At 39.4% G+C, this 26470-nt stretch overlaps 2 protein-coding genes across 3 annotated transcripts in view; one reads left to right on the top strand and one right to left on the bottom strand.

The window, feature by feature from the left end:
- RAB43 (RAB43, member RAS oncogene family) overlaps positions 1 to 12184 on the top strand; it is a 19819-nt gene extending 7635 nt beyond the window's left edge. The window contains exons 2-3 of one of the 2 annotated variants that reach the window (XM_021409321.1): positions 4068 to 4245; positions 5188 to 12184. In XM_021409321.1, the coding sequence (XP_021264996.1) occupies positions 4068 to 4245; positions 5188 to 5441 (432 nt within the window). In that variant the 3' untranslated portion in view covers positions 5442 to 12184. Of the gene's footprint in view, positions 1 to 4061; positions 4246 to 5187 lie in introns of both variants that reach the window. The other variant, XM_021409320.1, reaches the window with a different exon arrangement.
- LOC110404881 (haloacid dehalogenase-like hydrolase domain-containing 5) overlaps positions 15536 to 26470 on the bottom strand; it is a 12014-nt gene continuing 1079 nt past the window's right edge. The window contains exons 3-9 of the mRNA XM_021409648.1: positions 24843 to 25126; positions 24302 to 24414; positions 22945 to 23038; positions 21692 to 21725; positions 20644 to 20818; positions 18667 to 18855; positions 15536 to 17854 (exon numbers count right to left, since the gene is read on the bottom strand). Coding sequence (XP_021265323.1) covers positions 17455 to 17854; positions 18667 to 18855; positions 20644 to 20818; positions 21692 to 21725; positions 22945 to 23038; positions 24302 to 24414; positions 24843 to 25126 — 1289 coding nt within the window. The 3' untranslated portion in view covers positions 15536 to 17454. The remainder of the gene's footprint in view (positions 17855 to 18666; positions 18856 to 20643; positions 20819 to 21691; positions 21726 to 22944; positions 23039 to 24301; positions 24415 to 24842; positions 25127 to 26470) is intronic.

Raw genomic sequence — 26470 nt, 5'->3', positions numbered from 1 at the left:
TCTGAACACGCTCCAGGGCCTCAATGTCTTTCTTGCAGTGAGGGGCTCAAAACTGGACACAGTACTCGAGGTGGGGCCTCACCAGGGCTGAGTACAGAGGGACAATGACTTCCCTACTCCTACTGGCAGCACTATGATGCCATTGGCCTTCTTGGCCACCTGGGCACACTGCTGGCTCATGCTCAGCCGAGCATCAACTAATACCCCCAGGTCCGTTTCCTCCACACAACTTTCCAGCCACTCTGCCCCAAGCCTGTAGCGCTGCCTGGGGTTGTTGCAGCCAAAGTGCAGGACCTGGCACTTGGTCTTGCTGAACCTCATCCCGTTGGCTTCAGCCCAGAGATCCAGCCTGTCCAGATCTCTCTGTAGGGCCTTTCTACCCCCAGGCATATCGACACTTCCTGCCAGCTTGGTGTCGTCTGCAAACTTACTGAGGGTGCTCTCAATGCCCTCAACAGCGTGTTTCTTTGAAAAGAAAGCTTGTTTCTTTGAATTTGTTTTATTAAACATGATTGCCTGGCATTATTTCTTTTCACGCAGATACATAAGCATTTTTAAATCTAAAATCATAGAATCAAGAGTATTTCAGGTTGAAAGAACTTCATGTCTTTCATCCAACCTCCTGCTCAAACTAGTCAGCTTTGAGAACATACCAGGTGGCTCAGGGCCTAAACTGGTCTGGTCTTGAAAACCTCCAGGGATTTTGACTGCAAAACCTCTTTGGGCAACATGCTCCACTGACCTCATAGTGAAAAAAACTTTTCCTTACATCAGGTTGAAATATTTTTGTCTGATGTCTCTCATCCTCTTAACATGTGCCACTGTGAGGAGCCTGGCTCAGTCTTCTTGGTAACCTCCTCATCAGTACTGGACAGCAGCTAGTAAGTGATCTCAAATCTCTCTCCTGTGCTGAATAAGCCCAGCTGCCTCAGCCTCTTCTCACAGGGTACTATGTAGTCCAGTTATCTGACCATGCTGATGGCCCTCGGCTCAACTTGCTCTGATTCTCCTATGTGTTTCTTATGCTGAGAGCCCAAAACTGGTAACTGTATTGTAGTTGGAATCTAGTAAGGACTGAAGAAAGGGGAATAATTGCCTCTCATTTCCTGGCTTCACACATGTTAATACAGCTCAGGATGCTACCAGCCTCCTTTACTGCCAGGACACGCTGCTCACCCCTGTTCAGCTTGTTGTCTGTGAGGACCCCAGGTCCTTCTCAGCAGAGTTGCTCCCTGGCCAGTTGGTCCCTACCCTGTAAGGAGTGAATGGCATAAACTCTGTGTGTACTCCTTTCCAATAGGAAAAATTGAATAAACAAATATGAATGTTCAAGACTTTGTCTGTTGTACTAATAGAAAGCTTCAATTCTACAATGATTATGTAGTCATGAAAAAATTTACAGGAGTTAATAGCTGGTTTAGCACTTCACTATTCAGTACTGGCCAGCAGTAGGGGCTCTACTATAAAAAAAATTCAAAGCCATGTTCATGCTTGGCTCGAGACTATTTTGCCATTGCTGTAAAAGATAGTTACACCTTTCTCCCTATGCAGTCTGCAGGATTTCAGCACCGTGTCGCTCTGCAATTAGCATTAACTCTTTAAACAAAAGAAAAATCCTTATTTTTCAGTTACGTTTGTGAGTGAAGTCGTATAGTGAATCAGATTAACAGCTGCTAGTTTCAGCACAGAGAGGGCAAGGATATGCAGCTGGGAGGGCAAGTCACTGATGACAGTGTGGCCTTAGTTTAGCTTAAGCAAATTGTGTCCTTACTTGGCTGACTTTGCTTGAAACAGTGATGGCTCACCTAGCTCCTTCTGCAAGAAGTGATGGGAGCGGTGTCAAACAGGTGTGTCAGGTGGTATGTATGCTGATGGGTTATGTCACAGAGATAGAGCTAGCACGTACTGTAGTTTCAGCATTGGAAAAAAACTGGCAACAAATAAGATCTTGCAAAAAGTGGAACGATTCTGTCTTTACATAAAAAAGAAATGACAATTAGGGAAGCACAAACATCAAAATTCTATGTGAAAGAACTTACCTGGAGCATGTGAGCTGGGAGGAAGATTGTTGCTTGAGCTCCTCAGAAGATCAAGCCTGTGATCTGTGCTATTCCCAGCAGAGATTCAGGGCTTCAGCAACTTTGTACATTTAGTCCTGTGAACACACAGACATAAACACTTGAGTAAAAAATGTCTGGGAGTGCTGGAAGAGCTTCCTGATGTCACTGTGATGTTGCTGTTTCACTGCTGAAATCTGGGAGGACCAGAGACACATGTTCAGAAAGAGCAAGAAATGCTGACAACTACAGGCTGGTCAGATTCATTTTGGTCACAGGGAAAATGATGGAGCAAATCCTCCTCAGAGAATTAAGTTTTGATCTCACTTTGAGCAAGCAGTTGTCTTTGTCAACTCCTCAAATCTGTCCCAACTGCCATGATTCTGTGATTCTATGGAAGATATGTTTAAAGATGTTTTCAAAAGTCAGTATGCAGCATAAGGCCCAAGACCAGCTTGCTTAGTCACTCTTCAGGTAAATCGTTTTATACCATGTGAAAAGTGCAAGCTAAAATATTTTTATTTTTTAAAAAAATTGTAAGTCTTCTATATGTGTAATCTCTCTCAGTCTTCTCCCAGGAGTTGGGTAATCATCATTAGCCTTATTTTGCACATGACCTTAACAAGTGCTGAAATTTAAACTATGTAAAGGACACAAAGGTCCAGTGAGAGGCTTGAGTACAGAGAACATCAAAAGCCTGCCATTAACTTCCTTGTTTCTAGTAATTGTCTGTTTACTTATCTGGATCATTAACAGTTCCAATAATAAGCATGCTTTTGTGGTTTCCTAAGTCCATTACAGTCCCTTTCCCTTCTCTGAGAAAACTGAGATGTACTTTTTCATTGAGTTGCTTCCTTTTAAGCTGTACATACGTCACTTCGGATGTAAATGCTTAGTTAGCACAGGAACGTTATCTGATCAATGCAGCCTTTTTGAAAATGAAAGTTTCTGCTTTGAGCACGCAGCAGAGTCGGGTGATAGAAACAAAATACTAACGTGTGAAAGAAATACACTGAAAGTGGTTCTGTATTATTTGGTGTAAAACATCACCAAAGTTACTTCCAGCTTTCTTTTAAAAAGTTTCAGAGAGAAGGGAACAAATTAACAAAAGGTTCACAATATGGAAAAATGAAAGACAAAGGAGTGTTTACTTATGTCTGGTCTCAATTAGGAGGAGATGTAGAATGTAATGAATTGCACATACACCAAAAAAAAGCAGTGGTGTCACATTTATCATCATTTGTGAAATAGAAGGACAGAAAATTTAAAATTATTAATTTGCTTCCATTGTTCCTATATATTGTAGCCAAGACCTGTGAAGCATTCAGAAAGGATTAGAGATTTATATGGAGAATGAGAACATCCACAGTTACTTTAGATTAAAAGCTCCTATGACATAAGCCGTCATGTTCCAGGACATTAGACAACCTGTAAAACAAGAGGATTTAAAAATAAACTTTCCCTATGAGCAGGATATTATATTTGTGCACTCTCAGTTATTTGGCTTCTTCCTCTGGAACATCTAGTACTGGGAACTCAAAACCTGATACTAAACTCATAGTTTTTACACTACTGGATTTAGGCAAAAGTCAGCTGAGTGTTTCTTCTTCCTGCCCAGATGTAGTTTGTTCTACCACCTAAAAGCAAGGTGTCTAGACACTGTATGTATTTGAAAGTGACAAAGGCATAGGTCTAAACACACCAAAGTGATAATTTCATAATCTGCTACAGCAGAACGCATCAGAGCTCACTGGCTGGAACCCAAAGCATCTCAGTGCAAATACAAATTTTAGGCAAACAAGTATGAAAAAGTTCTCCAGTATACATTGCTATCCTTAAGTCATGATCAAAGGGCTAGAAAAGTGTAATGCCATAATCTGTTACATATAGGGGGGATTTATGACAAGGCTATTGAATCAAGTCCTATCTTTTGACTCAGGAGAACTTAACATATTTTAAAACCTTTACTAGCCAGTGTGTCATTGCATGCTTTGTTTCATTTAGTTGCAGATCTGGGACACAGCTGGCCAGGAGAGATTCCGAACTATCACGCAGAGTTATTACCGCAGCGCCAATGGAGCAATCCTAGCCTACGATATCAGCAAGAGAGGCTCTTTCCTGTCCATTCCTCGCTGGATCGAGGATGTGAGAAAGTATGCCGGTTCCAACATAGTACAGTTACTGATTGGTGAGTTAAAATCACAGAATGAAAACATTAATACTTAGTACTACGGGATACTGAGCAATGTAATACTTACTATTGATGGTTAAAAGTTCGGTTTTGCTTGAAGTCAAAACGTATGTAATAGAGCTGATTGGAAATTTTCCTTTTTTTTTTTTTTTTTAAATCAGAAAGTGCTGATTCATCAGACAAACATGCTTAAGAAGCCCATCTGCTATGATTAAGTTCTCTTAAGCATTAGGCAGCTTTGTATCAGAAGCCAGCTTTTAAACCCTTGCATCTCACTTAGTGAAGTGAGTACCCAAGATAGCCAGGTTCTGGAGCAGAGCTGCCATGTAGCTATTCTGATGATTACAATTGTAAGGTTTCTAGGGCAAGAAGTTCCGTCCTATCAAGCAGACATGTTTTGATGGACTAGTGCACTAGTGCACCCACATGCTTTAGCACTGAGGATTTTGGAAGGACTTCAGTGCAATGAGAATCCATCAGTTCTCTATTTAATAGAAATACTGCGTCCCAGCTCCAGTGTTTCTGTTAGTATGACTTCAGTATTCTAGATGTTCTTAGGAACCTGAAGACTGCAGTTGTTTTCACTTGATCTTCTTTTTCTTTTTTTCTCACAAAATAATTTTAGCTTTATTTCTAACCCACTTTTCTTTCTTTATAGTCTACAGCCACTGCTCTTCAATCCTGTCAGTTTCGTTATTGACTTTTTCTGTTCTACATATGAGTCATACAGAAATACAGGTTGGAAGGGTCTTATGGAGGTGACCTAGTCCAACCTCCTGCTGAAAGCAAGGTTGGTGTCAGGTTGGTCAGGGCCTTTTCAGTTGAACTTTGAAAACCTCCAGGAATGGCAATTCTACAGCTTCTCTAGGTGACATGACAACCTTCTACCAAACACTAGTTCTGGCATAAATAGTCATCGTAAGTTTCTCTTATTTCCAGGAAACAAGTCTGACCTAAGTGACCTTCGAGAGGTTCAGCTGGAAGAAGCTCAGAGTCTGGCTGAACACTATGATAATATCATCTGTGCCATAGAGACCTCTGCAAAAGACTCCAGCAACGTCGAGGAGGCTTTTGTGAAGATGGCTACAGAGCTCATGATGAGGCATGGAGGCCCTATGTTCAGTGAGAAGAATACCGATAGCATCAAGCTTGACAGCAAAGACGTTGTAGAAGGCTGGGGGTGTGGTTGCTGATATGAGCTAGGTGAAATCCCTAACTTTTCTGGAATTTAGATGGTGCTTTACCCTAATGCTGAGTAGCACAGTAGCCATATTCTCCTCCTTCTGTGAAACCAGCCATTTTGTAGAAGTTAGTTTGACACAATCCTGTTTGCTTTGGTGTCTTTTTTTTTTTTTTTTATAAGGGGTCTTCTGAGAGGTAGTCCTAAAAGTCAGGCCCCTTTGAAAAAAATCAGCATTTTTCCCTGCCATTGTCTTTTCTGTAACCATCACGCCAGGTACGAAAGTGGAAGAAAAAACTTTAAACTGATGATGCGGGGTAGGAGACAGATGGCTGGAAAAGACTGCCTCACATCCAAAGTACTGAAGCACTTAGCATGGGATTGTTGGCAAAGAGGGTTACTTTTAGAATAGGCGTGCTTGACAGCATCTCTTTAAATTCTCAGCGCTCCACCAATGACCAGAAAGCCTAGAAGCGACAGGGAGTGTCTTTGATAAAGGTATTTCAATTTTCAAAATACTCATTGTTACAGGACCAAATAGCAGTCATCTGTCCAAGGGCACATGGACTGCTAGCTAGTATTGGAACAGGCCCAGGAGGGGCAGCCTTCTCTCAGGTTGGTTTTTTTTCCATTTCTTAAGTTATCATTTTAACAGATAGCAAAAATCACCCTGAGCGATATCACGTGATTTGCTGTCAGGCAGGGTTGGACTAGTTTAGTCATTTTAAATATAGTCTTGAGGAGAGGGTAGATGTATTGCATTTGTTACTGTTTGCAGTGATAGCTCCCTTTTTCAAGTGAGCGTCACTTATTTTTTGCCCTCAGGTCTATTTCATTTGAAACTCAAGACCTGCACCACTGGAAACAGGAACTGGAGAAACCTTGAACTGACTGGTAGCCATGATCCCTTGCCCTGTGCCTCACAGTCAAATACAGGGTTAATTCTGGTCATACATTTGACATAATGTTACCAGAGAGTTTAAGTGGCATCAGTAGGATTTGGTTGATTTTTAACCATCTTTTCTAAATACAATCTGGGCATATAACTAGAAAGAAGACTTCATAATAGCTGAGAACTGCATGCATTGCAGCTTTTTGGTTTTAAGAGTCTAGCATCTTCTTGAGGGATTGCCTCCCACCTTTGTACTCATCTGCTTCTCTGTCCCTGTCACTAATTGCTGTTTATTTCTTAAAAACAATTAGCAGGGAAAATCTTTTACTGTTGATCAAAACTCACATTGTTAAGTGAAATAGATTTCATAATCATGTAGTTGTCTTTTGGATTCAGCTCTGTACTGCATGTTGTAGATACAGCTGAAGTACTGATGGCAGCAGTCCTCCCTGGATTTACTCTCAAGCACCTTACAAACTCAGATTTGAAAAAGGAGCAGAAGCAGGCTTATTTTTAATCTGCACTTAAAGCAGAGGTGTTCAGAAGTGACAGGTGATTTTTCCAATCCTGATACCTTAAAGTAGCTCATTTACAGAAAGCACCCACTTGAAGTGAAGTCACTTTGTCCCCTTTGAAAATCTTGGATCAAAAAAGACCAGGTGGATTGGTTTGCTACCAGGGCCACACCTGTTCTTAGATGTTCAGCATATCTGGTATCATGAAAATCTGGGAGACTGAAGAAAGGGCTAATAGATCCTAATTTCAGTGCTATTCATTTTCATACAGAAAATATTAAATCATTCCTTGGTCTTTCTGTTTGTGTTTTTTTTTTTTTTTTTAAGTATGAGGTAGATTATTGAAGAATTGCTTACACTTTGTAGCCTGTTTGCTTCTAATCTAAGGGAATAGATTTCAAGTTTTATAGTTGTAAGACTGAAAGGGCTTTACATTTCTCAATTAGCATTGTTTTCACAACTGTAATGTTGTATGTGGAAGGGCAGGGTAAGCTGCAGTATTCAGTAGCACTTTAGGGACATACCCAGTAGCATTTCCAGGACGTATCCAGCTCTCCTACATCCAAAGATAGCAGGCAGTGAGTTCCCAGCGGTAGCTAAAAACCAAAAATGAGAATCATCCAAACTCTGCCTTTGTTACTAGAAATCTTGTGTTCCACTCCCAGGGAAATCTATGAAGACAGTCCAAACTAAAAATCGGTCCTGATTACTGTTTTTCCTCCTGGTTACATAGTCCTTAAGGTACAGAATACTGGCAAGCATGGGATTTGTCATGACTTATTATAGTTTACATCTGTAGGTTACAGTCCTGCAGGTCTGCATGCATGCACGTGGATCCTCAGATAAACTCAGCCTCCAGTATCTGCAGGATTAGTGCCAAATTATTTAATCCACGCTGATAAAATTTCATGTGCATTTAAGAACAGTATTGCTACTACTCAAAATCAGTAGTTTATACAATAACTCAAAACTGGAGCAAGCCACAAAAGTAACATGGATCTTGCTTCCAGTGCAGTCAGTGATTTTATTATTATTATTTTTTTTTTTTTTTTACAGTAGATGGAGAAATCCATTTCCTTAATTTTAAGTCACGTCTAGTAAATGAGTAGCCATAGACCACGGAGCTGACCTTTCCTTAGCATTAGCTCCCATTTCTGTCTTACACTACGGTTGAAGGTTGTGACTCTGCCTGCAGGTTGAGTTTGTTTCAGTCAAAAAACACGAGATACAGAGTCAGGGATTTGTTCACTGCATTTTCCAATGACAACACTCACCGGTTCAGATCAATTTTTGTAAAAAGATGGAGACCATGGCTTCAGGTCAGCTTTGTCCTCTAACGGCTACCTGGATGAGTAGCAATAAACCTGAGATTTACAGGTAAAAAAACTGCTTCAACTCTCAGGTTATGAATGTGCACTGATGTACATCAAGTGAATAATTCAGTAGCACACGATCAGAGTTCACAGCATAAACATTTGCTAAGAGCCCTGTTTACTGGCAGTTGATCATTAACAAGACTATGGTGCAGTAACTGCCTTTAAGCAGATCTCCTTGGCTGACCATGTATTATTTATCATTTGGTTTTGGCAGTGCCCAAAGTGTGCAAAATATTACATAAACACAGAAGGGAACATTGATCCCTGCCTTACAACAATTAAGAATGGAATGCAGAGGCAAATACTGAACTGAAATCATCAGCAGAATGTGGTTCCCAGGAGCATGGGCATTGTTATTCTCTGTATTGATCTAAGCTAATTTTACCTCCAGTTAGCCATCCAGTCTGTCATCACGGATGGAATTTTTACAAATATTTACAATTATGTAAACATTGCATCAAATAAGTGTAAACCTAGAAACCTGCTAATATTTGTTTTGCAAAACAAATTTATATATAAATTAAAACATTTAAGAACAGAAGTTGTAATGATTTTACCACTCTCCATGTAGTGGAAAGCAGGTGACTTCATGGCAGAATAACAAAACCAAATGAAGCCCTCTTTACACTGCATAGATTTCTTAGAGCTTCATGAAAACTTGGGCTCTTGCTCAGTTTTTTTCTTTGACTTCAGAGGCAACCAGATTTATTTGAATAGAGCAGGTTGGCAGATGTATTTTACGTGCATTACTGCAGTAAACCTTTACATTCTGCATACATCTGAGCAGCTGGACGCTTAAATAACGCCAAAGGCTTTCCCTAGCGCTTCCCTGGTATATATTATTCCACTGAGACTTAAACCTTCATCATTTAACCTCATTGCCAGCCAGCGTCCAGTTCACCCTTTGAATGTCTTTTGCCATCTCATGTCAGTCCCAAGGGAACTGGGAGCCGCTCTCAGATTTGATAGTTCTTTTCCTCCTTAGAGGGAGAGATTTAAAGATCTGGGAAATACTGTCTCAGTTGTGATGTAGTATTTTTAGTGCTGACCATCCCACTGAGATTTCAGTCTGGAAACAAGCCTCCTGCATATGTTAGTTTTTGCTGGGCAGGTCATGTGAGTTTTCTTTCAACTCTATCGAACGCAGTTGTAGAGCTATTCAAAGCAGCAAAAATCTCAGATGCAAGCACTTAAATGCAGTCCCCACCGTGTACTTTATGAAAAAAAGAGCTATTCTACAACAAGTCGTTCTGATTCCCAGCACCTGTTCAGCCCTCTGTATCCCTTTTTATCATTTCATTTTAGTTCGAAGGACAAAAGGGCTTTTTCTTTTTTTTTTTTCTTTTTTACTGTCTTTTTTCAACAAGGGTTTCTGTCACAGTAATACTGATAATGGCAGTTACCCCAATTACCTTTGTAACTTTAGGTGTGACTGAAGGCAGACTGCACCAACAATTGCCTTGTTTTGCCATAGAAATCAGTGGCCACTGGAAAACAAGTTAACAGGAAGTTCCCAAGAATGAGAAAAGTAAAGCCTGAGTTAGCCAAGAAGAATTTTCTACTTTGTCTCATTAAATCTGAGCAATTTAGTCAATGATTACTCTGTTTAAAGCAAGTAATTTTCTTCCTGGAGTTAAAGTAATACACTCTACTAGTAGTTACAGTTTTTCCTCCTTGACTTTTGACTGCTGTCTACCTCGAACAAAAGTGGGATGCTGAACTAGCTGAGTGTAGTTAACAGAGCAGCTTAACGTGAAAGTACATCACTGTCCTCCAGGGACATCCTCTGAGAACGCGTGGGGGAGCAGATACAACGTCACCACGATCAATAAAACAATACCGAGGCTCTTTCATCATTAAAGAATTACTTTCTATGTTTCTTTTGCAAGACATTTTTAGACTTCACTTGAGATACTTCCAAACTGATTATTGAATTGAACTGCTGATACTGATTTCCATTCTCTCAACCCCAAATATACCAGAAAACCGAGAATCTCATCACAAATGTCTGAAGGGGCACAGTGGGACTGTAACCCACAGGTTTTCTGCACATGCATAATTAGTCTTCCGCCTCTGTGACAGTTACTTAACATCTGTAACATGTGTATAATACTGTACTCTGAAAAAAAAAAGTCACTTCAGTCTAGCTTTGCACTCATTCACCTGATGAGGTGGTGTAAGCAGGGTAAGGCGTTTGGTAGGCACAGCAGCTTCCCAAAACTGCTTCTGTCTAAAGCTTACTTAACCCATGCAAAATTTGATATTCCAGCTGAATTGTTACAAGTGGAATATCTTTCTAAAAATTATTCATAAAATATTATCCTACATTTATATTTTTGATGTTTAAATTCTGGATTAAGATACTAGGAACAACAGTTCCCCTACTAGGTTTATTCCTACTCAAACTACAGCATAGTTGGCTGCGCTGTAGGAGTTTAAAACTTAAGCCTTCCACACCCACCAAGACATCTTAAAGTACACATTATTCAAATGTAATAGCTAGCTGAAGGGATCCAAATTTCTGTAAATTTTTACTTAGATAAAGTACCTTACATATGACCAACACTGGGGCAAGCTAGCAGTTATGATTTCTAATCATTCAATCAATTTTTATATATATATATATATATATATATATATATATATCTTTCTCCAGACAGAAACAGTGGAAAACATTGAATGGAAGACACTTTCCTTAGAAATTGTGTTTTTTAGAGCATCTGACCATTTTGGCTTTCTAAACTATGGCATAAGAAAACAAAGGTATGAAAGATTGTCCTTTGAACACAGCATGCCAACTTGTCTTGACAATTGGAAGCTGCTTATAAAGAGGTAAGAGCTGAATTTTCAGCAATACAGGCTGCAGACAGATGCCTACCAATGTCTTCAAAAACATCTGATTACCACTGCAAAAAAGCACAAAACTTGCATGGAACTAGATTCTCAATAAAGGGAAATGGGCACCAGAAAAAAATACGTTCATGCAAAAGGCAGAGCATCCTCAATCTGTATTTTTCGTGTTTATGCCCTATTTCGATGCCATACGTAGATAAGGATTGTCCCCTTTGTAAGTGGTATTAAAATAAGTCATTATAGGTATGAAAAGTGTTTTGGTATTTGACGAAAGAAAACTGTATGCATGTTTTCTTAAGAGACTGACATACTGACAAGGAGAGTAACTGCTGAAACAGCTTGGTGGTGTAACACAAGAGATTCATTCAGTACAGTTAAGCGTTGAAATGGTGCTACGTGAACATACCATTTCAAAACTGGGAAGCCAGTGCATGAGATCACACACTGCTCCACTTCCCAGACACGACGTAGATACAGACATACTGAGCAGCAGGTGAATTGAGTTATTTGCAACTGTTTAAAGATTTTATTTTGTTTGTGTGGAGAAATTGGAAGATTTTTGATAGTCAGATGCAGTCACTGCTCTCAACCAACTTTTCCCTCCTTTGTGCCTCGCTCACTGATACCTGGCGGCTGTAAAACCCAGTCTCCTGAGGATGCACAACTCTAGAGACTCGACAGCACTCAAGTGAGTCTGGCTCATGCACCTGCCTGGGAGAAAATACAAAGCTCTAATTCATATTGAATTCATTCACTGCATTCCAAAATGATTTGAAGGGTTTAGAGGGTAACAGTGTTAAAAATATTCTGCATTTTCTAGGACAAATCTGTTGCTGTTTTTCCAAGGTTTCTTTGAAAGATGCAGGCTATACATTTCTAATCATTACTAGCTACTTCTCTTATTACAATACTGACTAGGTCATTTGGAATATGAGGAGACAAGGGAGCAAGCTTGCATACTACAGTAATTTTTTATACTTTACCTTCATCTATTTATGAATTTATTATGAAGAATATTTTTAAGCAGATACGAAACCTGCTTTATGTTGTGAATTGTAGTCTAGTAGATACATTGTACTGTGTAACATTAAAAAGATTTAATTAAACATTTGGCAATTAATATCTTTTGTGGTTATTTTATGCATGTAATCTGCTATGGTTGATAATCAGAGACAAAAAAAAGTCAAGATTTTAAGAAATTCTGTATCCTGTTCTACAGTGCTGTATGGTCTTTTAATTTTAGACAAGATAGTTCAGTGTGTTGTGTTAAACAAGCTGTACTTGACTCTTCTTAGACATACTTACAACTGCCCATCACCTACATAAATGCATGCACATAAAATGGATTCAAAGTCTCCCATGTTAGAGAGGTGCAGATAACTTCTTCCTCAACATTTACAAATAAATGTAGACAATGTGGTTAAAACTGTACCTCCCCTAAGGAATGTTTAGATCCTAGATTTTATTTAATTATTGTAAATTAAAGCATCCTCATCTACAGCCAGGAACTCAACTATGAAACCAGTGGAAAGCATAGACACAGATACACTTTCATAAAACAAGAGATGAGACTTGAGTCCCATTGAAAAAACATTCCTAATTCTGAGAAATACCCTCAGCTATGCTACAAACTCTGCTTCTGCTACAGAAGGTGATAGATAAACCTGCAGGAAGCCTGGCTGGGTGTTTAACGGTACACATTTAGCACAATCATGGATTTGGAGCCTGGCATACAAGATCAACAAAAGCAAAGAGGAATATCTTTTAATTAAGATTAATTAAGCAAGAGATTCTGGCTCAGCTAATTTTCAGGTGTTTTGTGTCTACCATCTTTGCCATTTTCAATACATATTGATTTGTTTTATTCACAGAACTGACTGCATACTCTTTTCAGAAACTTTTGATGTGTAGGCTGTTTGAATGTTGAAAGCAGGATATATTTCATCACCACAAAATCCACATTTGTATATACAAAATAGCTGAATACAGACTGTGTTAGGCAGTGCTCAGAACTATTGGCCTGAGCAAGTTCACGCACCTTCTGCTGTCTGTGCATTCAGCATACCTGAAAACAACATGTAGGTGCATTAATTGCAAATGTATTTGCACATCAGTTTACAAAGCCATATTCAATCATTGCAAAGGTGGAATGATGTCTTGCTGTCACTAGTGCTGATACTATGCCTGGAGCTTGCTGAACTGCACTGAAAATAATTGCTTGTAACAAGTAATTTACCCTACTGAGATTCAGTTGTAGATGGTGGGAACAAAAGTTACTTACAGTGGCAAAAATCGAAGTTTAGAAAAGTGTTTCTGTGAATGATTTTGTTAGCTTTCCTTTCTATGCATCACTCTGAAACACTTTCTGAACAAGAAATAGCTGACAAAGAGCTGACAAAACTGGAGTTCTGAAAATCCAGTGCAAGGAAAACATGACAGCGGTATGCTGGTCTCTGCGAATCCACCCACAAAACAAAACCCAAATGCTCCAGGGCCTTTCAGCTGCAATACCCTTTTCACATTTCACAGGAAAAAATAAATAAATTAGTGTAACTTCTTTCTCCCATCCGTTTATTCTCTTGCTGAAGAAAGCCTAAACAACTGCTAGATTTGGGAAAACACACAAACTCTAAACATAGCTTATACTAAGCTGGCATACTTCTGATACGCTTGAAGTCACCTACAGCAAAACTGGGGAGCAATGTCTCTGTTGCTCGCAGGTGCACCACACTGAGCTCGTCTCAGACTGCCGGGCCAGGATGTGACACAAACACTGACTGAGGAGGGACCAAGTACTTAGCATTTGTTCGAAACCAAGAGAGAGGATGAGAATGAGAAGATGACAGTGTTTGCTTGGTGTTCTGCATTTCTGAAGCTTTTTACCAACTTACCACTTCCGAGTGTGGGGTTTGGTCCATGAGGATGGAGAACCTGAAATGCCCTGGGCCTCGGAGAACCGCGTGGGGGCAGCGGATACTACTTCTACAATACAGGTGAATAAACAAAGTATGGAGAAGAGGGTCTCACTCCTCCCACGCGCTCCTTCCCCCACCCAGCGCCGCCGCCCCTCTGAGGTAACACAACATGGCGGGCAGCCAACATGGCGGACAGCGCCCCCCCGCGGCCGCCTGCAGCGCCAACACCGGCACGGCAGCGGCGCAGCTGGGCTGGGGCGGGAAGGACGCGCGAGGGCAGCGCAGCCCCTCCGCTGAGGGGGAACGAGTAGCGTACCACAGCGAGCGGTACCGACAGGTGCAGTGCACCATTTCAAAAATGTAGGGTAGGCTACAGAGCCGATCGTTCCTTTCTCGACATTTAAGAGTTTCAAGCTGTGACATACAAGTTTTATTTTAAATCAAGGGTGTTTTTTTTAATATGGAAGAATAAATACCTTAACGTTTGTTTCAAGTAAGCATCACACTCCTCAAACTTTAATTCCTTTAACTCCTCAAAAATGCTCCCAAAGATATGAAACTGAAGACCATACATGACAGGAATTTAAAACACTGTTAATTAATATTAATAAAAAGCACAGGACTTATTCTTCAGAGGTTGCTTTTGAGGTTTTTTTTAATAGAAAAGGCATGAAGGGTAAAACCACCGGCACACAAACGAAGGACAAATTATAACAAGTAACCTCACCATGACCCCCAGCATTTTCAAGCAGCGATTTCACTGAGTTACTTTTATGTACATATCAGCCACTTCCATTTCCAATAGGACATTTTAAACTAGAAAGAAGTACTGTCACACCCAGCAGCTTACCAGTGTGGCCAAACACACTGAACACAACACGTGGGACATACCATCTATTTCAGTGAGGTAAACACCAAAGCTCAAAACACATTAACAGAATACAAGTAAAAATCAAAGTAAGAGGACAATCAAAGAGACAAAAAGTGAACACAAAGTTTGAGAATTCTCTACAAATCTGATATTCATTCATCTCACACTTCACTGAATAATTAGTAAGAACATTTTACTATGCTGGTTTTCACTTTACCTTTACACATTACCTTTCAAGTAATGGAGACAGATTTTTTCTACGGAGTTCCACATTCCACTCATTTACCAAAGAGTCACTTTAAAACCGCTTTTCTAACAGACAGTGTTACCCATTACACTAGTGACTCTGGTGCAACCTTCTATAACACTTAAAAAAAAAAATCTCATCTGTATCACTTTGAGTAAATGAGAGACAACATTCAAATAAGCCTGCCAGCTTAGCACCTTCACTTGTAAGACATGAAATAACACGCCTAGCTCTCCAGCATGCTGTGGCCAGTGCCTTACCATGCCAACATTTCTTCCAATATAGTAATTCCAATATATATGTCATCTTTGTTCACAATTTGTGGCAACAACTGCCTATATTCTGTTTTGTGCTGACAGAGAAATGACAACTGACACTGAAATATTCATGCATATCTGGGGGGGGGGGAAGGGGGGAGAAGAAACAAACTGAACAACATATTCTTCATCAACTTCTACGTTTTTATTCCTTGCTTAACTGAAAGTCTGAAACAGTTTCCAGTAAGAAAGAATTCAGCGACATACTTTGATACTGAAATAACACAACTTCCATTATCCTGACATCTTAAAAACCTGAAAGTTCTTTACTTAAAAACATCTGGCATGTTCCACAAATAGTTGGTGTACTACAGAAAAGAGATAAAGAAACAGATACATATTCGCTTGCTGTAGCAGTATGAAAGATAAGAATGTACTGCTGTAATAGTTTCCCAGTGAATAAAAGTAAAATACACTATTTGGAACAGTGCCCTTAAACTTAGAACCCTGGATCCAGCAAGGTATGTTGAAAGCTACTTATGAAACAAGTGAATTAATCAACAATCCTGACAGCAGTGAAAGTGACTGGAGCGGTATGCAAACAGAAAACACAACAAAAGCCTGACTTCATGGGAGCAATGTTGTTCTCTTCATGACATGAAGAGTACTCAGATTTTGATTTCAGGATAATAAGCAGCGTAGAAGTTGGCCAGGAAGTAATTTCTCCTTACACCACCGCCTGTGAATGTTGGTAAGGTAGCATTCTGCTACTTCTGCAAGAACTCTGTAAAATGGAACATCCTCAGATTTGTTTGTACCATTTGCTATTTGTGAAACAAAACAAATCCCACACTTGACTAGTCCTAGGTGATTTTTGCATGATATTTCCATGTAAGTTGACTTCATTTTTAAGCACTTAATTGACTTATGTTTTCCAAGCAATAGAGGACAGACACATAGCTTTTCTCACAAGTACACTGCGTTATAACCAATTAACACAGAAGACATTTTCAAATACATCTTTTGGGTTAAAATGGTTAGAAGTATTTTATAAAAATACGATTTTTTAAAAAAATGAACAGTTATAAAATCCATGAACCAAACATGTAACATTGACGCAAGACAAAATATATTACACTCAAGGACAGTAAGCTACCACAGTGGTACGAAACTTCAAGTAAATTAGTAGGGTCTTTTTGCCCAAGTAGCAGTCACTTATTCAGTGGAGAAGTCCAGCTGAAATGCCCAAAACAATTTCTAAAGCTTTCCAAAATTCTAAATTCCCCACAGAAGTGCAAATAAAAAGGCAACAACAAAAAGGCCAGGTATTACACCACACGGGACACTCGCAATTAGCTGCTTTTCCTTTATGACTGTTCAGTTAGCAGGAGTTCCAAAATTTGCGTTAACAACTCAGCCTTCATCATTTTATACTGGCATTTCTTTTAAGGCTTTACGTGTCAGAGCACAGCAGCAATGCAGGAAAAATTGGAAAACAGATAAAAAGAAAGCCTGCATGGTTACATCTGAGTGAGTACAGAGACAGAAGATACCTGAATTCAACTCTTATGTGAAGCAACATATTTGACAGAGTGCTCATTACTTGCAGAATACATACTGCATGCTCTATCAACCAAATTGTAATTGCGTGAACGACCCCAGTCCCATTTTCAAAGACCTTCAATAACTAGAAGCGAAATCTTTCAAGAAAGGAAAGAATGAATGGTCACGCAGGAATTTAAGTACCAACAAAACATCAACAATTATGAAAAATTACTGTTGGAATACCTAAAATAATAAGATGCAAATAAAGGATAGCTAAAGCAAGAAATCACAGTTTGAAATACTTTAGAAGTATTACTTATACTTACATAATCTTATATTAAGTATTTTAAGCACAGATATTTTAAAATTTATATAATCTTAAAGTAAGTATATTAAGCACATTAATTTGTGCTTATATCTACTTCCATATATATTTATATAATATTATATAAATTAAAAGAAAAAAATTAGAAAGCAGTTTGTGGCACGATTTTAAAGCACAGTTTAGGGGAAGAAAAGCGTAGCACTGAGCAGTCCTGAGGAAATCATGTCATCTCAATTAGGAGCAAAGTTCTCCAACTGGAAGATCAGGTCTACAGCAGCATTAACATCTGGTACCACGTGATCTGGTTCTACTAAACCAGGATCAAACCTAAAATCTCTGTGGCCATGGAACACCATTTCAGTTCTGCTCTCCTTGGTATCCAAGGGTACCTCTGTGTGAGGGTTGTAAACCCCAGTGCAAACAAGAATAGACCTACAGTGGGTAGCAGCAGAAGATGCCAGTTCATTCTCCCAGCTGCTGTCTATTTCATCATCCTGAGAGAGAGCAGCAGACCCTCTGCCTCCAGCAACTTTGGCCTGAATCCAAGTTTTTGAGCCTTTTCTGGAGTTCTTCTCTTCAAGATAGCGATTGTAAAGGTTAGCACCATAGACATCAGTCATGAGATTATCTCTGGAAATATAAGTAGTACTTTAGTCAGCAGCACAATTTGAGTTCTCCAATTTCAAGTGTATGAGAAGACATTAAGGTTTTAACTATGTATTTTGCATTTTACATAACTTCATGTGGAATTATTTACACAGGAGAAAATCCAGTCACATAGCAATTTTATTATGCAATTTCATTAACCGTGACATTTAATAGAAGCGAAAATTCTCCACACTGAAAATTCCAGACTGGGGTAGGGCGAAGGGAAAGCAAGGATAGGTATTAGCAGTCCAAGAATGAGGTGATATTTCCAAACATCTTGGAGATTCTGGAACAATCCTTAATACAACAGAGCCTTATCTCATCTATGAAAATGATTCTATGATGTCACGGCCTGCATAGTAGTATATGATCATGTTTAATTACACCTTAAATCAATTCTAGCTCTATATTCCTTAAAATATCATGTACTACTCAAAGCTTGTGGGTGTTATACCAGTAAGAAAACAAAACAACCCCCTCGCAAACTCTTTTTGTTAAAAGCTTGAAGATTTGTTAAATAAAGATATTGTTAAATAAATTTATGAGAGACATGAAACGTCCCTTTCATACTTACACAAATGGTACACAGAAAGATCTAAGAATTAAGTTGAAGGTTAGAAACAGTGAGGCATGAAAACATCATAAGAAGTTCAACAGGGTGCTAACCATTTGTGGTTGTTCCAACGGTGACATAATGGGCCCAACCATACAACAAAGAGCTGTGTATTTTTATTTTTTGGTATTTACCTTGTAAGTAATTTCTTGATGTATTCATTAGACTTATAGTATCTTACCCAACAGCATAAAGTGTTCGAATGGGCTGCTTCCATTGTCTTTCTGATGCTTGAGCCCTGATAAGGTAATCTGCATACTGATAGGTCAATTCACTAGGCTTGCCCATTAAGGCCTCGTATTTCAGATCTTTGCCAGTGATCTTCTTGTAAATGTTTTCCAAACAAACCATGAATGTCCCATGCCCAAACCTTAAAGGATGGAAAGATACGTGACAAATCAAACTGTATCAAGTACACAGGAAAAAAACAAAACCTTTTTTATTTCATAATCTTTTATGGGTCAATTCCTGTTACTATGAGATTTCCCTCCACTTCCATGAGGCATTTCTACAGCTTTTTTCAATAATAATTAAGTGCTGATTAGTTAACTCGTAAAGATGATAATAAAGAAAGCATAATCGGAACTTATTAATTTTAAAAAGGTAGCAACAACTTCTAATAGCGTTGCATGCATTTACATTTACAGGTCTGATCATTTACAAAAGGGATACCCTTTGAAATAATGCCTAGGCTGTGATCTGCTCTTTGCAGTGACTGAACAGGATCAGCTGAATTAACACAGAGGAGAAATGGAAAAGGAAAGTCAGAAACCGACAGAAGGAAAATTAATCTGTCTGTAAACACAAGAGTATACCAAAACCCAGTCTATAATATGGAAACAGAAAACTTTGTGAGCTTCTCTCAAGAATCGATGCAAAAAAATCATGTAACAAACAGTAATTTTGCAGCAAGCTGTTGATAATTTATTTGCTCAAGCAAGGTGCTAACAGCGAGTGATGTGGCTCATCAACCAAGGCAGTAAAATAGTAACTTAGAAGACATAATTTCATGATCAAAAAAGCAATTTTATGTCATTAGAGAAATCAGGATAAGGAATTAGGCATGAACTAATACATATCACTTCATTCACCCTCTCCACACTGTTTGTTGCTTTAAGAAATCTCAATAAATCAGCATAAACTTATTTCCGGTAAATCCTAACAACAGTTTAAAACCACATAGTCATGGAGTTATTTCGCAGCAGGGAAGGTAACAGCACTAATGGATGCAAATGTGCCATACTGTCAAACTCAAAGGAAAAAGCAAACTTTATTTCAGTTTTAATACTGGATCTTTTCCGAACAACGCTACTGAAAATATGCCTCTTAGTAGTTACTATACATACTATATATGTATAGTATACACTCGTTATATAAATGTATATATGTATATTTACACTCATTACCTTACCCTACCTGAACTAGTATGCCTACATAGTTTGCCAATGTATTAGTTAGATATGGTCTTCGTAACCAAGTAAGAATATCTGACAAGATCATCTACCTGAGACCAAGCCCATTATCAAGTCACAATAATAACAATTTCTATCTCAGTGTATGTTCATGTTTTACACTGAGGGGGAGGGAAAATAAGCATGTTAAAGAACTTCCTCCTACTGAAGTCAAAATAAAATAAAAACACTCTCAGAAATCATGCCATCCTGTCCTATGTGTTCTATTCATTTTTTCTTATGTTCCTTCAGCAGTATAATATATTGTCTTCAGCTCAAGCAGTCACTGCTTTTAACTAGCACAACATTTCTTCACCCTACCAGGAACTGTAGGCTGGAAAATACAAAAAAAAGTGTCTAATTAAATTAAACATTAGATTTGATGGTTTTTTTTTTCCTTTGGACAAACTCTAAGCCTTCTAGCAAAAATATTTCTCTTCTGTGAGTGGGGAAACAAAAAAGTTTACATCATAAAAGCAGTCTTATCTCCAGCAACTGATTTCCTGGATCCAATGACGTAGGTAGTACTAAGGCAGTGTTTGCTGACAGTGCACTGCTTTTGAAATGTTGTATTCAAACCTGAGACCTACTCTCAAGCCATAGAAGAAACTCTTCACGGAAATACTGACCATTAATTGTATTGAAGAAGTGAGGAAACACCAAAGATGCCCCATGACATACTGGCATGGTGTTATAGTTGCACTTACCTTGGAGATTGCGCTTCAGCTACCCACATCAGATCCATATTACAAGCAAGTACAGGTATATGAGGGTAATTCTCATGGTGGTACGGATTGCCAGGATAGCCACTTGTCAGCAAAACGTCTATTATCAGCTGAAGGTTGGTTTCCCATCTGACTGGCTCCCCAAACAAAATAACAGCTGTAAAACCAAGAAATACATAACAGAGTTAACAGGGCACCATACCTCTGATGCAAACTTGGTTTAACGAGGCTGAACATTAATTTGAATTAAAAGTGACAAAATGAAATAGTTGCATTAATGTTTTAATGTTACCTGCTCATTCACAGAAGAATATCAGAAGTAACAAGACCCCCAAAGCAGAATCTACAAGTTTAAGAAATTCTTTGATTCTTTGCATTGGCCAAATTGTTCCACAGCACAAAATGTCAGCTTCTAAATTATACTTTTAAGTCCTCCATACCTCTTATGAACCCTCTAAGTTCACGTACAGTATTGAAATAATCCATCGGTAATGCTACTTTGTCCATGTTAAAACAGATTTGGATGCTGTTTCTAGACAATTTTCTGGTCTCCAAAAATCATGACAGACTTTTTAAATCCTTGGCTAGCTTTTATTTTAATGTGTTCTCAGACAAGATGAGGATGAATATGGTATGCTGAAACAAGACACTTCTCGCAGCTCGGAGCTGACCCCCCTGAATACTGTAAAACCAAGACCAGCTATTTCCGAACATGTCAATTCATTCTTAATCTTTAAAAGGGATTCAACAACAGCCTGCTAAAGGAAGAGAAAAGAGGAAAACAGACCTCACCTTCCTTCGGAAACTTTAAAAACACACGGCTTAAAACTGTACACACAGAACAGTTTTACCACACCTTATATGTTCTGTGTTAATAACAGATGTCACCAATGAGCAAGTTTTAGAATTGTCTCAGCCAACTTCCCAATATGACCAGCAATCTGAAAATAAATTCTAATTATAATGAAAAGTGCAATAAAGATATTCCATCTATTAAGGGATAGTTGCAAATTAAGTAAAGATAACTGACCCTCAATCTTGGGAAGCTCCACAGCAGAGGGGTACTGAAATAAGAAAAAAGTAAAAGTTTTCTACAAGATTAAACATCTGCTACTATTTTTAAGAGAATAAACTCAAGTACAGTTCCCACAGTTGCCTTTCGCAGCACTGAGAGGAAATGCACTCTATTTCGGTGCACCTACTGCTCCAGCAACCGAGGCCATTTTACTTTCAAATCTGCATTTCAAGTTCTAAACTGAAATCTAGCAGCAAACGGATAGCAGGCAACTTATTGAATTCTACATTCAGAAGCTTCCAACAATCTATTCAGTTACCTCTGGCAAGACTCAGAGCTTCAGCTGCTTGATTCACTTCTGTATGGAAGCACGGGTGCTTATTTTTCTACAGGAGTAACACAGTCCTCTAGCATTAACGAAAGATTTGAAATACATATTTTGAAATATGTGCCTTTAACAGTGCTAAGAAAAATATTGTTCACACATAACATATTTGCTAAACAAACAGTTTTTACTTCGTGATCTACATCCATGGTGACAAAAACACGAAGAGCCTCTTGAATTTCTAAATGTGCATGGTTGAGAAGCAAGGCAAAAGGTAATATAAATAATTGTACAAACCACAACAAAGGCATTTTTGACTACACACAGGGGAAAAATCCTTTATTTACTGACCCTGAGTATGTACAATATACACGCACATATTTGTTGTGTATGCATTCACCTCTTTCTGAAATTCTGTAGAACTCCGTTTAAAACATGCTGCTTATGTAAACTAGCAGTAGGTACTGTTAATATTTAAATATATTCAAGTAACCGTATAAACAATAACTAACTTTTCTCCAAAATGCAGCCTTTATCTGTAAATCATCACTTTACAATCAAAGCAACCTCATGGCCAAGAATCATTTCCACAACACTCCTCTACTGGAAGAAAAAGCTCACTTCATCTTCCGTGCATCCAAGGAAGCCAATAAGCTTTCCAAAACAGATTCTGAATTAGATATCTGTAATAAATCATAAGTTTTCCCACAACAGTAAGTTACGAAACGCAAATATTTGTTAAGGAATTACCACTAACAGAAGAAAAAGTCTGCTCTTGAAAAATGTTGCAATAAAACAAACAGAGAAGCAGGAAATAAAAGCCATAAAAGTCACAGTGCAACATAAGACAACAGCACCAGCTCCGCAGTTTAAATATTGACCTCCAGTGTTGAATGTCATCTAGCGACCAAATAAAACTATTTAAAACAAAACACAGACTCACCAAAACGTCAGGTGCTCTGTCATGGTCAACCACGTCGAGCAAAGGGTACTTCTCCCGCAACATCTCAATGGTGACAGGCTGGCTGAAGCCAAGGCTGGGAAAACACCAGTTAAGGACACAGAATCGCGGAGACCAAGATATTTTTAAAAACCTCTAATTCTGTTTTGACAATTGATTTTAACATGTGCCTTTTATCATCTGGTAAAACAAATTATTTAGGAATGAAAGCAACAAATCAAAGACTTTTTCTTGCATGAGATAAATGATCATTGCTTCATTTATAAACAGAGGACCTGTATGTCTGATGTCTTCAGACAAAGACAGTGTAGAGAGCTCGCTCAAAACATGAGATGAAAAGCAAGAAGACACTCAACGCCTGCAATACTCCCAAGATTACCTCTATATAAACACAAAAAGTCAACGGTTTAAGTAATTATTATAGGAAAGAAAGCTCAGTCTATTGCAAAACAGTGGACTGACCAAAAAGGTTCAACTATGCCTTACAGGTAGTTAAGGTAAATTTAGAAACACGTTCAAAAAAAAAAAAAAGCAAAAAGCAGAGAGAATTCCCAGATTTGCATAGTGGTACTCTTAAACTTAATGGGATATATCTGTATTTAACTCACTTTAAGACATAACCAAACTAAATCTGCTCATTTATGTAAAAAGTAGGAGGGAAGCTACTAACAATAAGACGTCCTCAACAAGTATGGAAATAACAGGCATTTAAATATATTGATTACACAAGCAAAGCCAGTGGATTTTGTATTAACACTATGGCTCATTTGTAGTTTTGTTTGAAAAGAAGATTATCCCCTGTAAAAACGCTAACAAATCGGCTTCTTGTATGTTGCATTCACTCTTATCACGCGCCTCTCTCTTAACGTGCCTAACAAACGCTGGCAGCTAGCCCGAGCAGGCTGAGCTGAAGAAGATCACAGGAGCTGAAAGAACAGACCAACAAATCTGGGCTCTGAAATATCATTTCTACAAGAAGGCTAACTATATCGTTTACTGCAGAGTAGTTTACCGTAGGATGCCACGCTCTCATCCTCAAGAGAACACACCTTTGTGCCAAAGGCTCACTACATATATATAAGCGAAAAAAGGTAACTCTTTCTTTGCTTTCCCATTAAACACACGTATAACAGTAAGGTGAAAAAGAGTAGAACAAGTTGAAGCAAAAAATCAACAAACCAACAATTTTCAAAACATGAAGTCGACATTAGAGTAAGAACTACCATAGCTTATTAGTGAACTCTCACTACTGAATTTGTAGTGTTGAAATATTTGGCCTTCTGAACTTGACTAAGGAAAATACTTCAATGAAAAGTTGTCTTTTGTTCTTTAAAGATACTCCTGGGCAATATCAAGAAGCGGTCCCTGTCCAGATACAAGAACACATTTCTGATGGTAACGTTTGAACATCCGCAGCGGACTGTGTGACATCATCACTTGGCCTTGAGAAATCTGTTTGGAATTTAAAAACAAAAAGGAATATATTGTTTTTCAGATCAGTTATTCATACGCAGATTTAATTAACAGGTGTGCAAGTGCTATGAATCACAAAACAATCTTACATACCTACATAAAACCCTGCCATATCATTTCTTCCTAAAACTCACAGCTGAAGTACTGATAACGTCCCAGAAAAAAAGAGACATAACTACATTACTAATACACAACCCTTGCAGCTTCCACAATTCCTCAATTCAGCACAAATACAAGATTCTCTAAATTCATTTAGAAAACAGATGGGGACAGAAAACTCAGAACTGCTCTAGCTTCAGCTATGGAGCTAGAACAAAAACTCACCGAGCCACATTTAATGGAAGGTAATACCTTGGACACATTCACCAAAAGTAACTAACTAAATACATAGGATTTAGGCTACTCACTGGAACTCCCAGAATGTGGGACAACTGATCAGCTTTTTTCTGGCGAAGGCAATCCCCTGCGTTGGTGACAAATACTACAGGCACCAAGAACTGTCCCTGGGAGTTAACCAGCTTCTGAAAGGCTGTTTTTGCAGCAGGTATTGGAGTCTTTCCTCGTACCAGCACACCGTCAATGTCAAAAAGAAACCCAAAGGATGGCAGTGCATTGCGCTGCGAGAAGGAATGGAAAAGAAAGAGTCCGTTAACTGTCCGTACACACACATAGCTGATAAAAAGTACAATACCTGAAGCTCAGCTAAGACACACACTTCCACAAGGAAGGAGTAGATCTTTTATTCTGCACTTCTTAATGTGTCTTACAGGCACGTGCTACAACACTACAACTCGCTTCTCGTTATCCACACAGCCTCATGAGTTCTGCCCAGTCTGCGTAGTTTCAGAGGCTGGAACAAACTGAGGTAAGGCACTAACATGAGGGGTACAATGCATGCTGCTGAGCAGCGAGTCCGCTTCTGATTCCACTTGACCTGGCAGTCAAGAGGCAATTTTAATGCAGAGAATACCGGCAGAACTCACCAGTAACCATAACAAGAAATAGGAATGTTTCAGCAACAGGTAAGGCTTGACTGCATGCACCATGCACGACTCCTCCCTTACAAGACATCTAGGTGCTGGAACTGTTCCTGCTGTCACTTGCCCTTCTTCTGTTCCCTAGCAGTACTACAGCTATCTGTTCCTGGCCCTTGCACGGTGCTTCAGCGAGTCCTACTTTTGTACGTGGCAGACTAATGCCTCCTGTTAAAGCTGGCACCTGCTTAAAGCTGTTCCTAAGATTTTTAACTCTCTACCATTGAATAAGCAAAGAACTGGATTCATCAGCCCAGAAAGATCATAACCAGCTGGGTGAGAAGGGGAGGTGGGAGAGGCAGGGCTGCCCATGGATGGCACTGTCACGCGTCAGGTTAGAGATCCGAAGGATCTGAGCTCCATGTCTCTCCCAGCCCTGAGAAGAAGTGCAGGGCTTTAGATCGACACTCTCCTCTTCTTCAGCATTTGATAAACAAGGACTGAGAGAATAAGGGCCAGGGCTGTGCGTGGCAGGGAGAACAGGGGCAGAAATGACTCCGGTCAACGGAACCGGGACAGCCTCTGCTACTGAAGCAATGTGAAGGGACAGACAGACAGAACGCAGCCCCGCGCACCAAAGGCACCTTGCCTACTGAAGCAGCACTTTATTCCCCATCAATTATTCATCTGATGCATTTTCCCACAGCTGGGAACAGCACTGAGATGGACGCTGCCACCCGAGAAAAGCGTCTGCGGCTGCTGGCCCTCTCCTCGACAAGCACTTCCCCAAAACCACGACACGGACCGCTTTGAACACCCTTGAGTTTCCCTACAGAGCTCAACCTCCCAAGGTCAGTGCTGTAAAAGCACCACGGTACCGACGAATTATTTGCGCGCTGTTCGCCGTTCAGCGTTACGCGCAAGAGCTCCCACCTGCTGCTTTCTCACACCCGCCGCTTTCTCCTCCCTATAACCGCGGTCCTTTACCTAAGTGCAGCGCAAACACCCGCCGCCGCGCCCCCCACCCGCGGTGCGGCAGCGCCCGGGAGCGCGGGGACCCG

This window comes from Numida meleagris, chromosome 11, assembly GCF_002078875.1.
Source record: "Numida meleagris isolate 19003 breed g44 Domestic line chromosome 11, NumMel1.0, whole genome shotgun sequence".
Taxonomy (NCBI): Eukaryota; Metazoa; Chordata; class Aves; order Galliformes; family Numididae; genus Numida; species Numida meleagris.
Note: the sequence above shows the minus strand (reverse complement) of the source record. Positions and strands in the feature narration are given on the sequence as shown.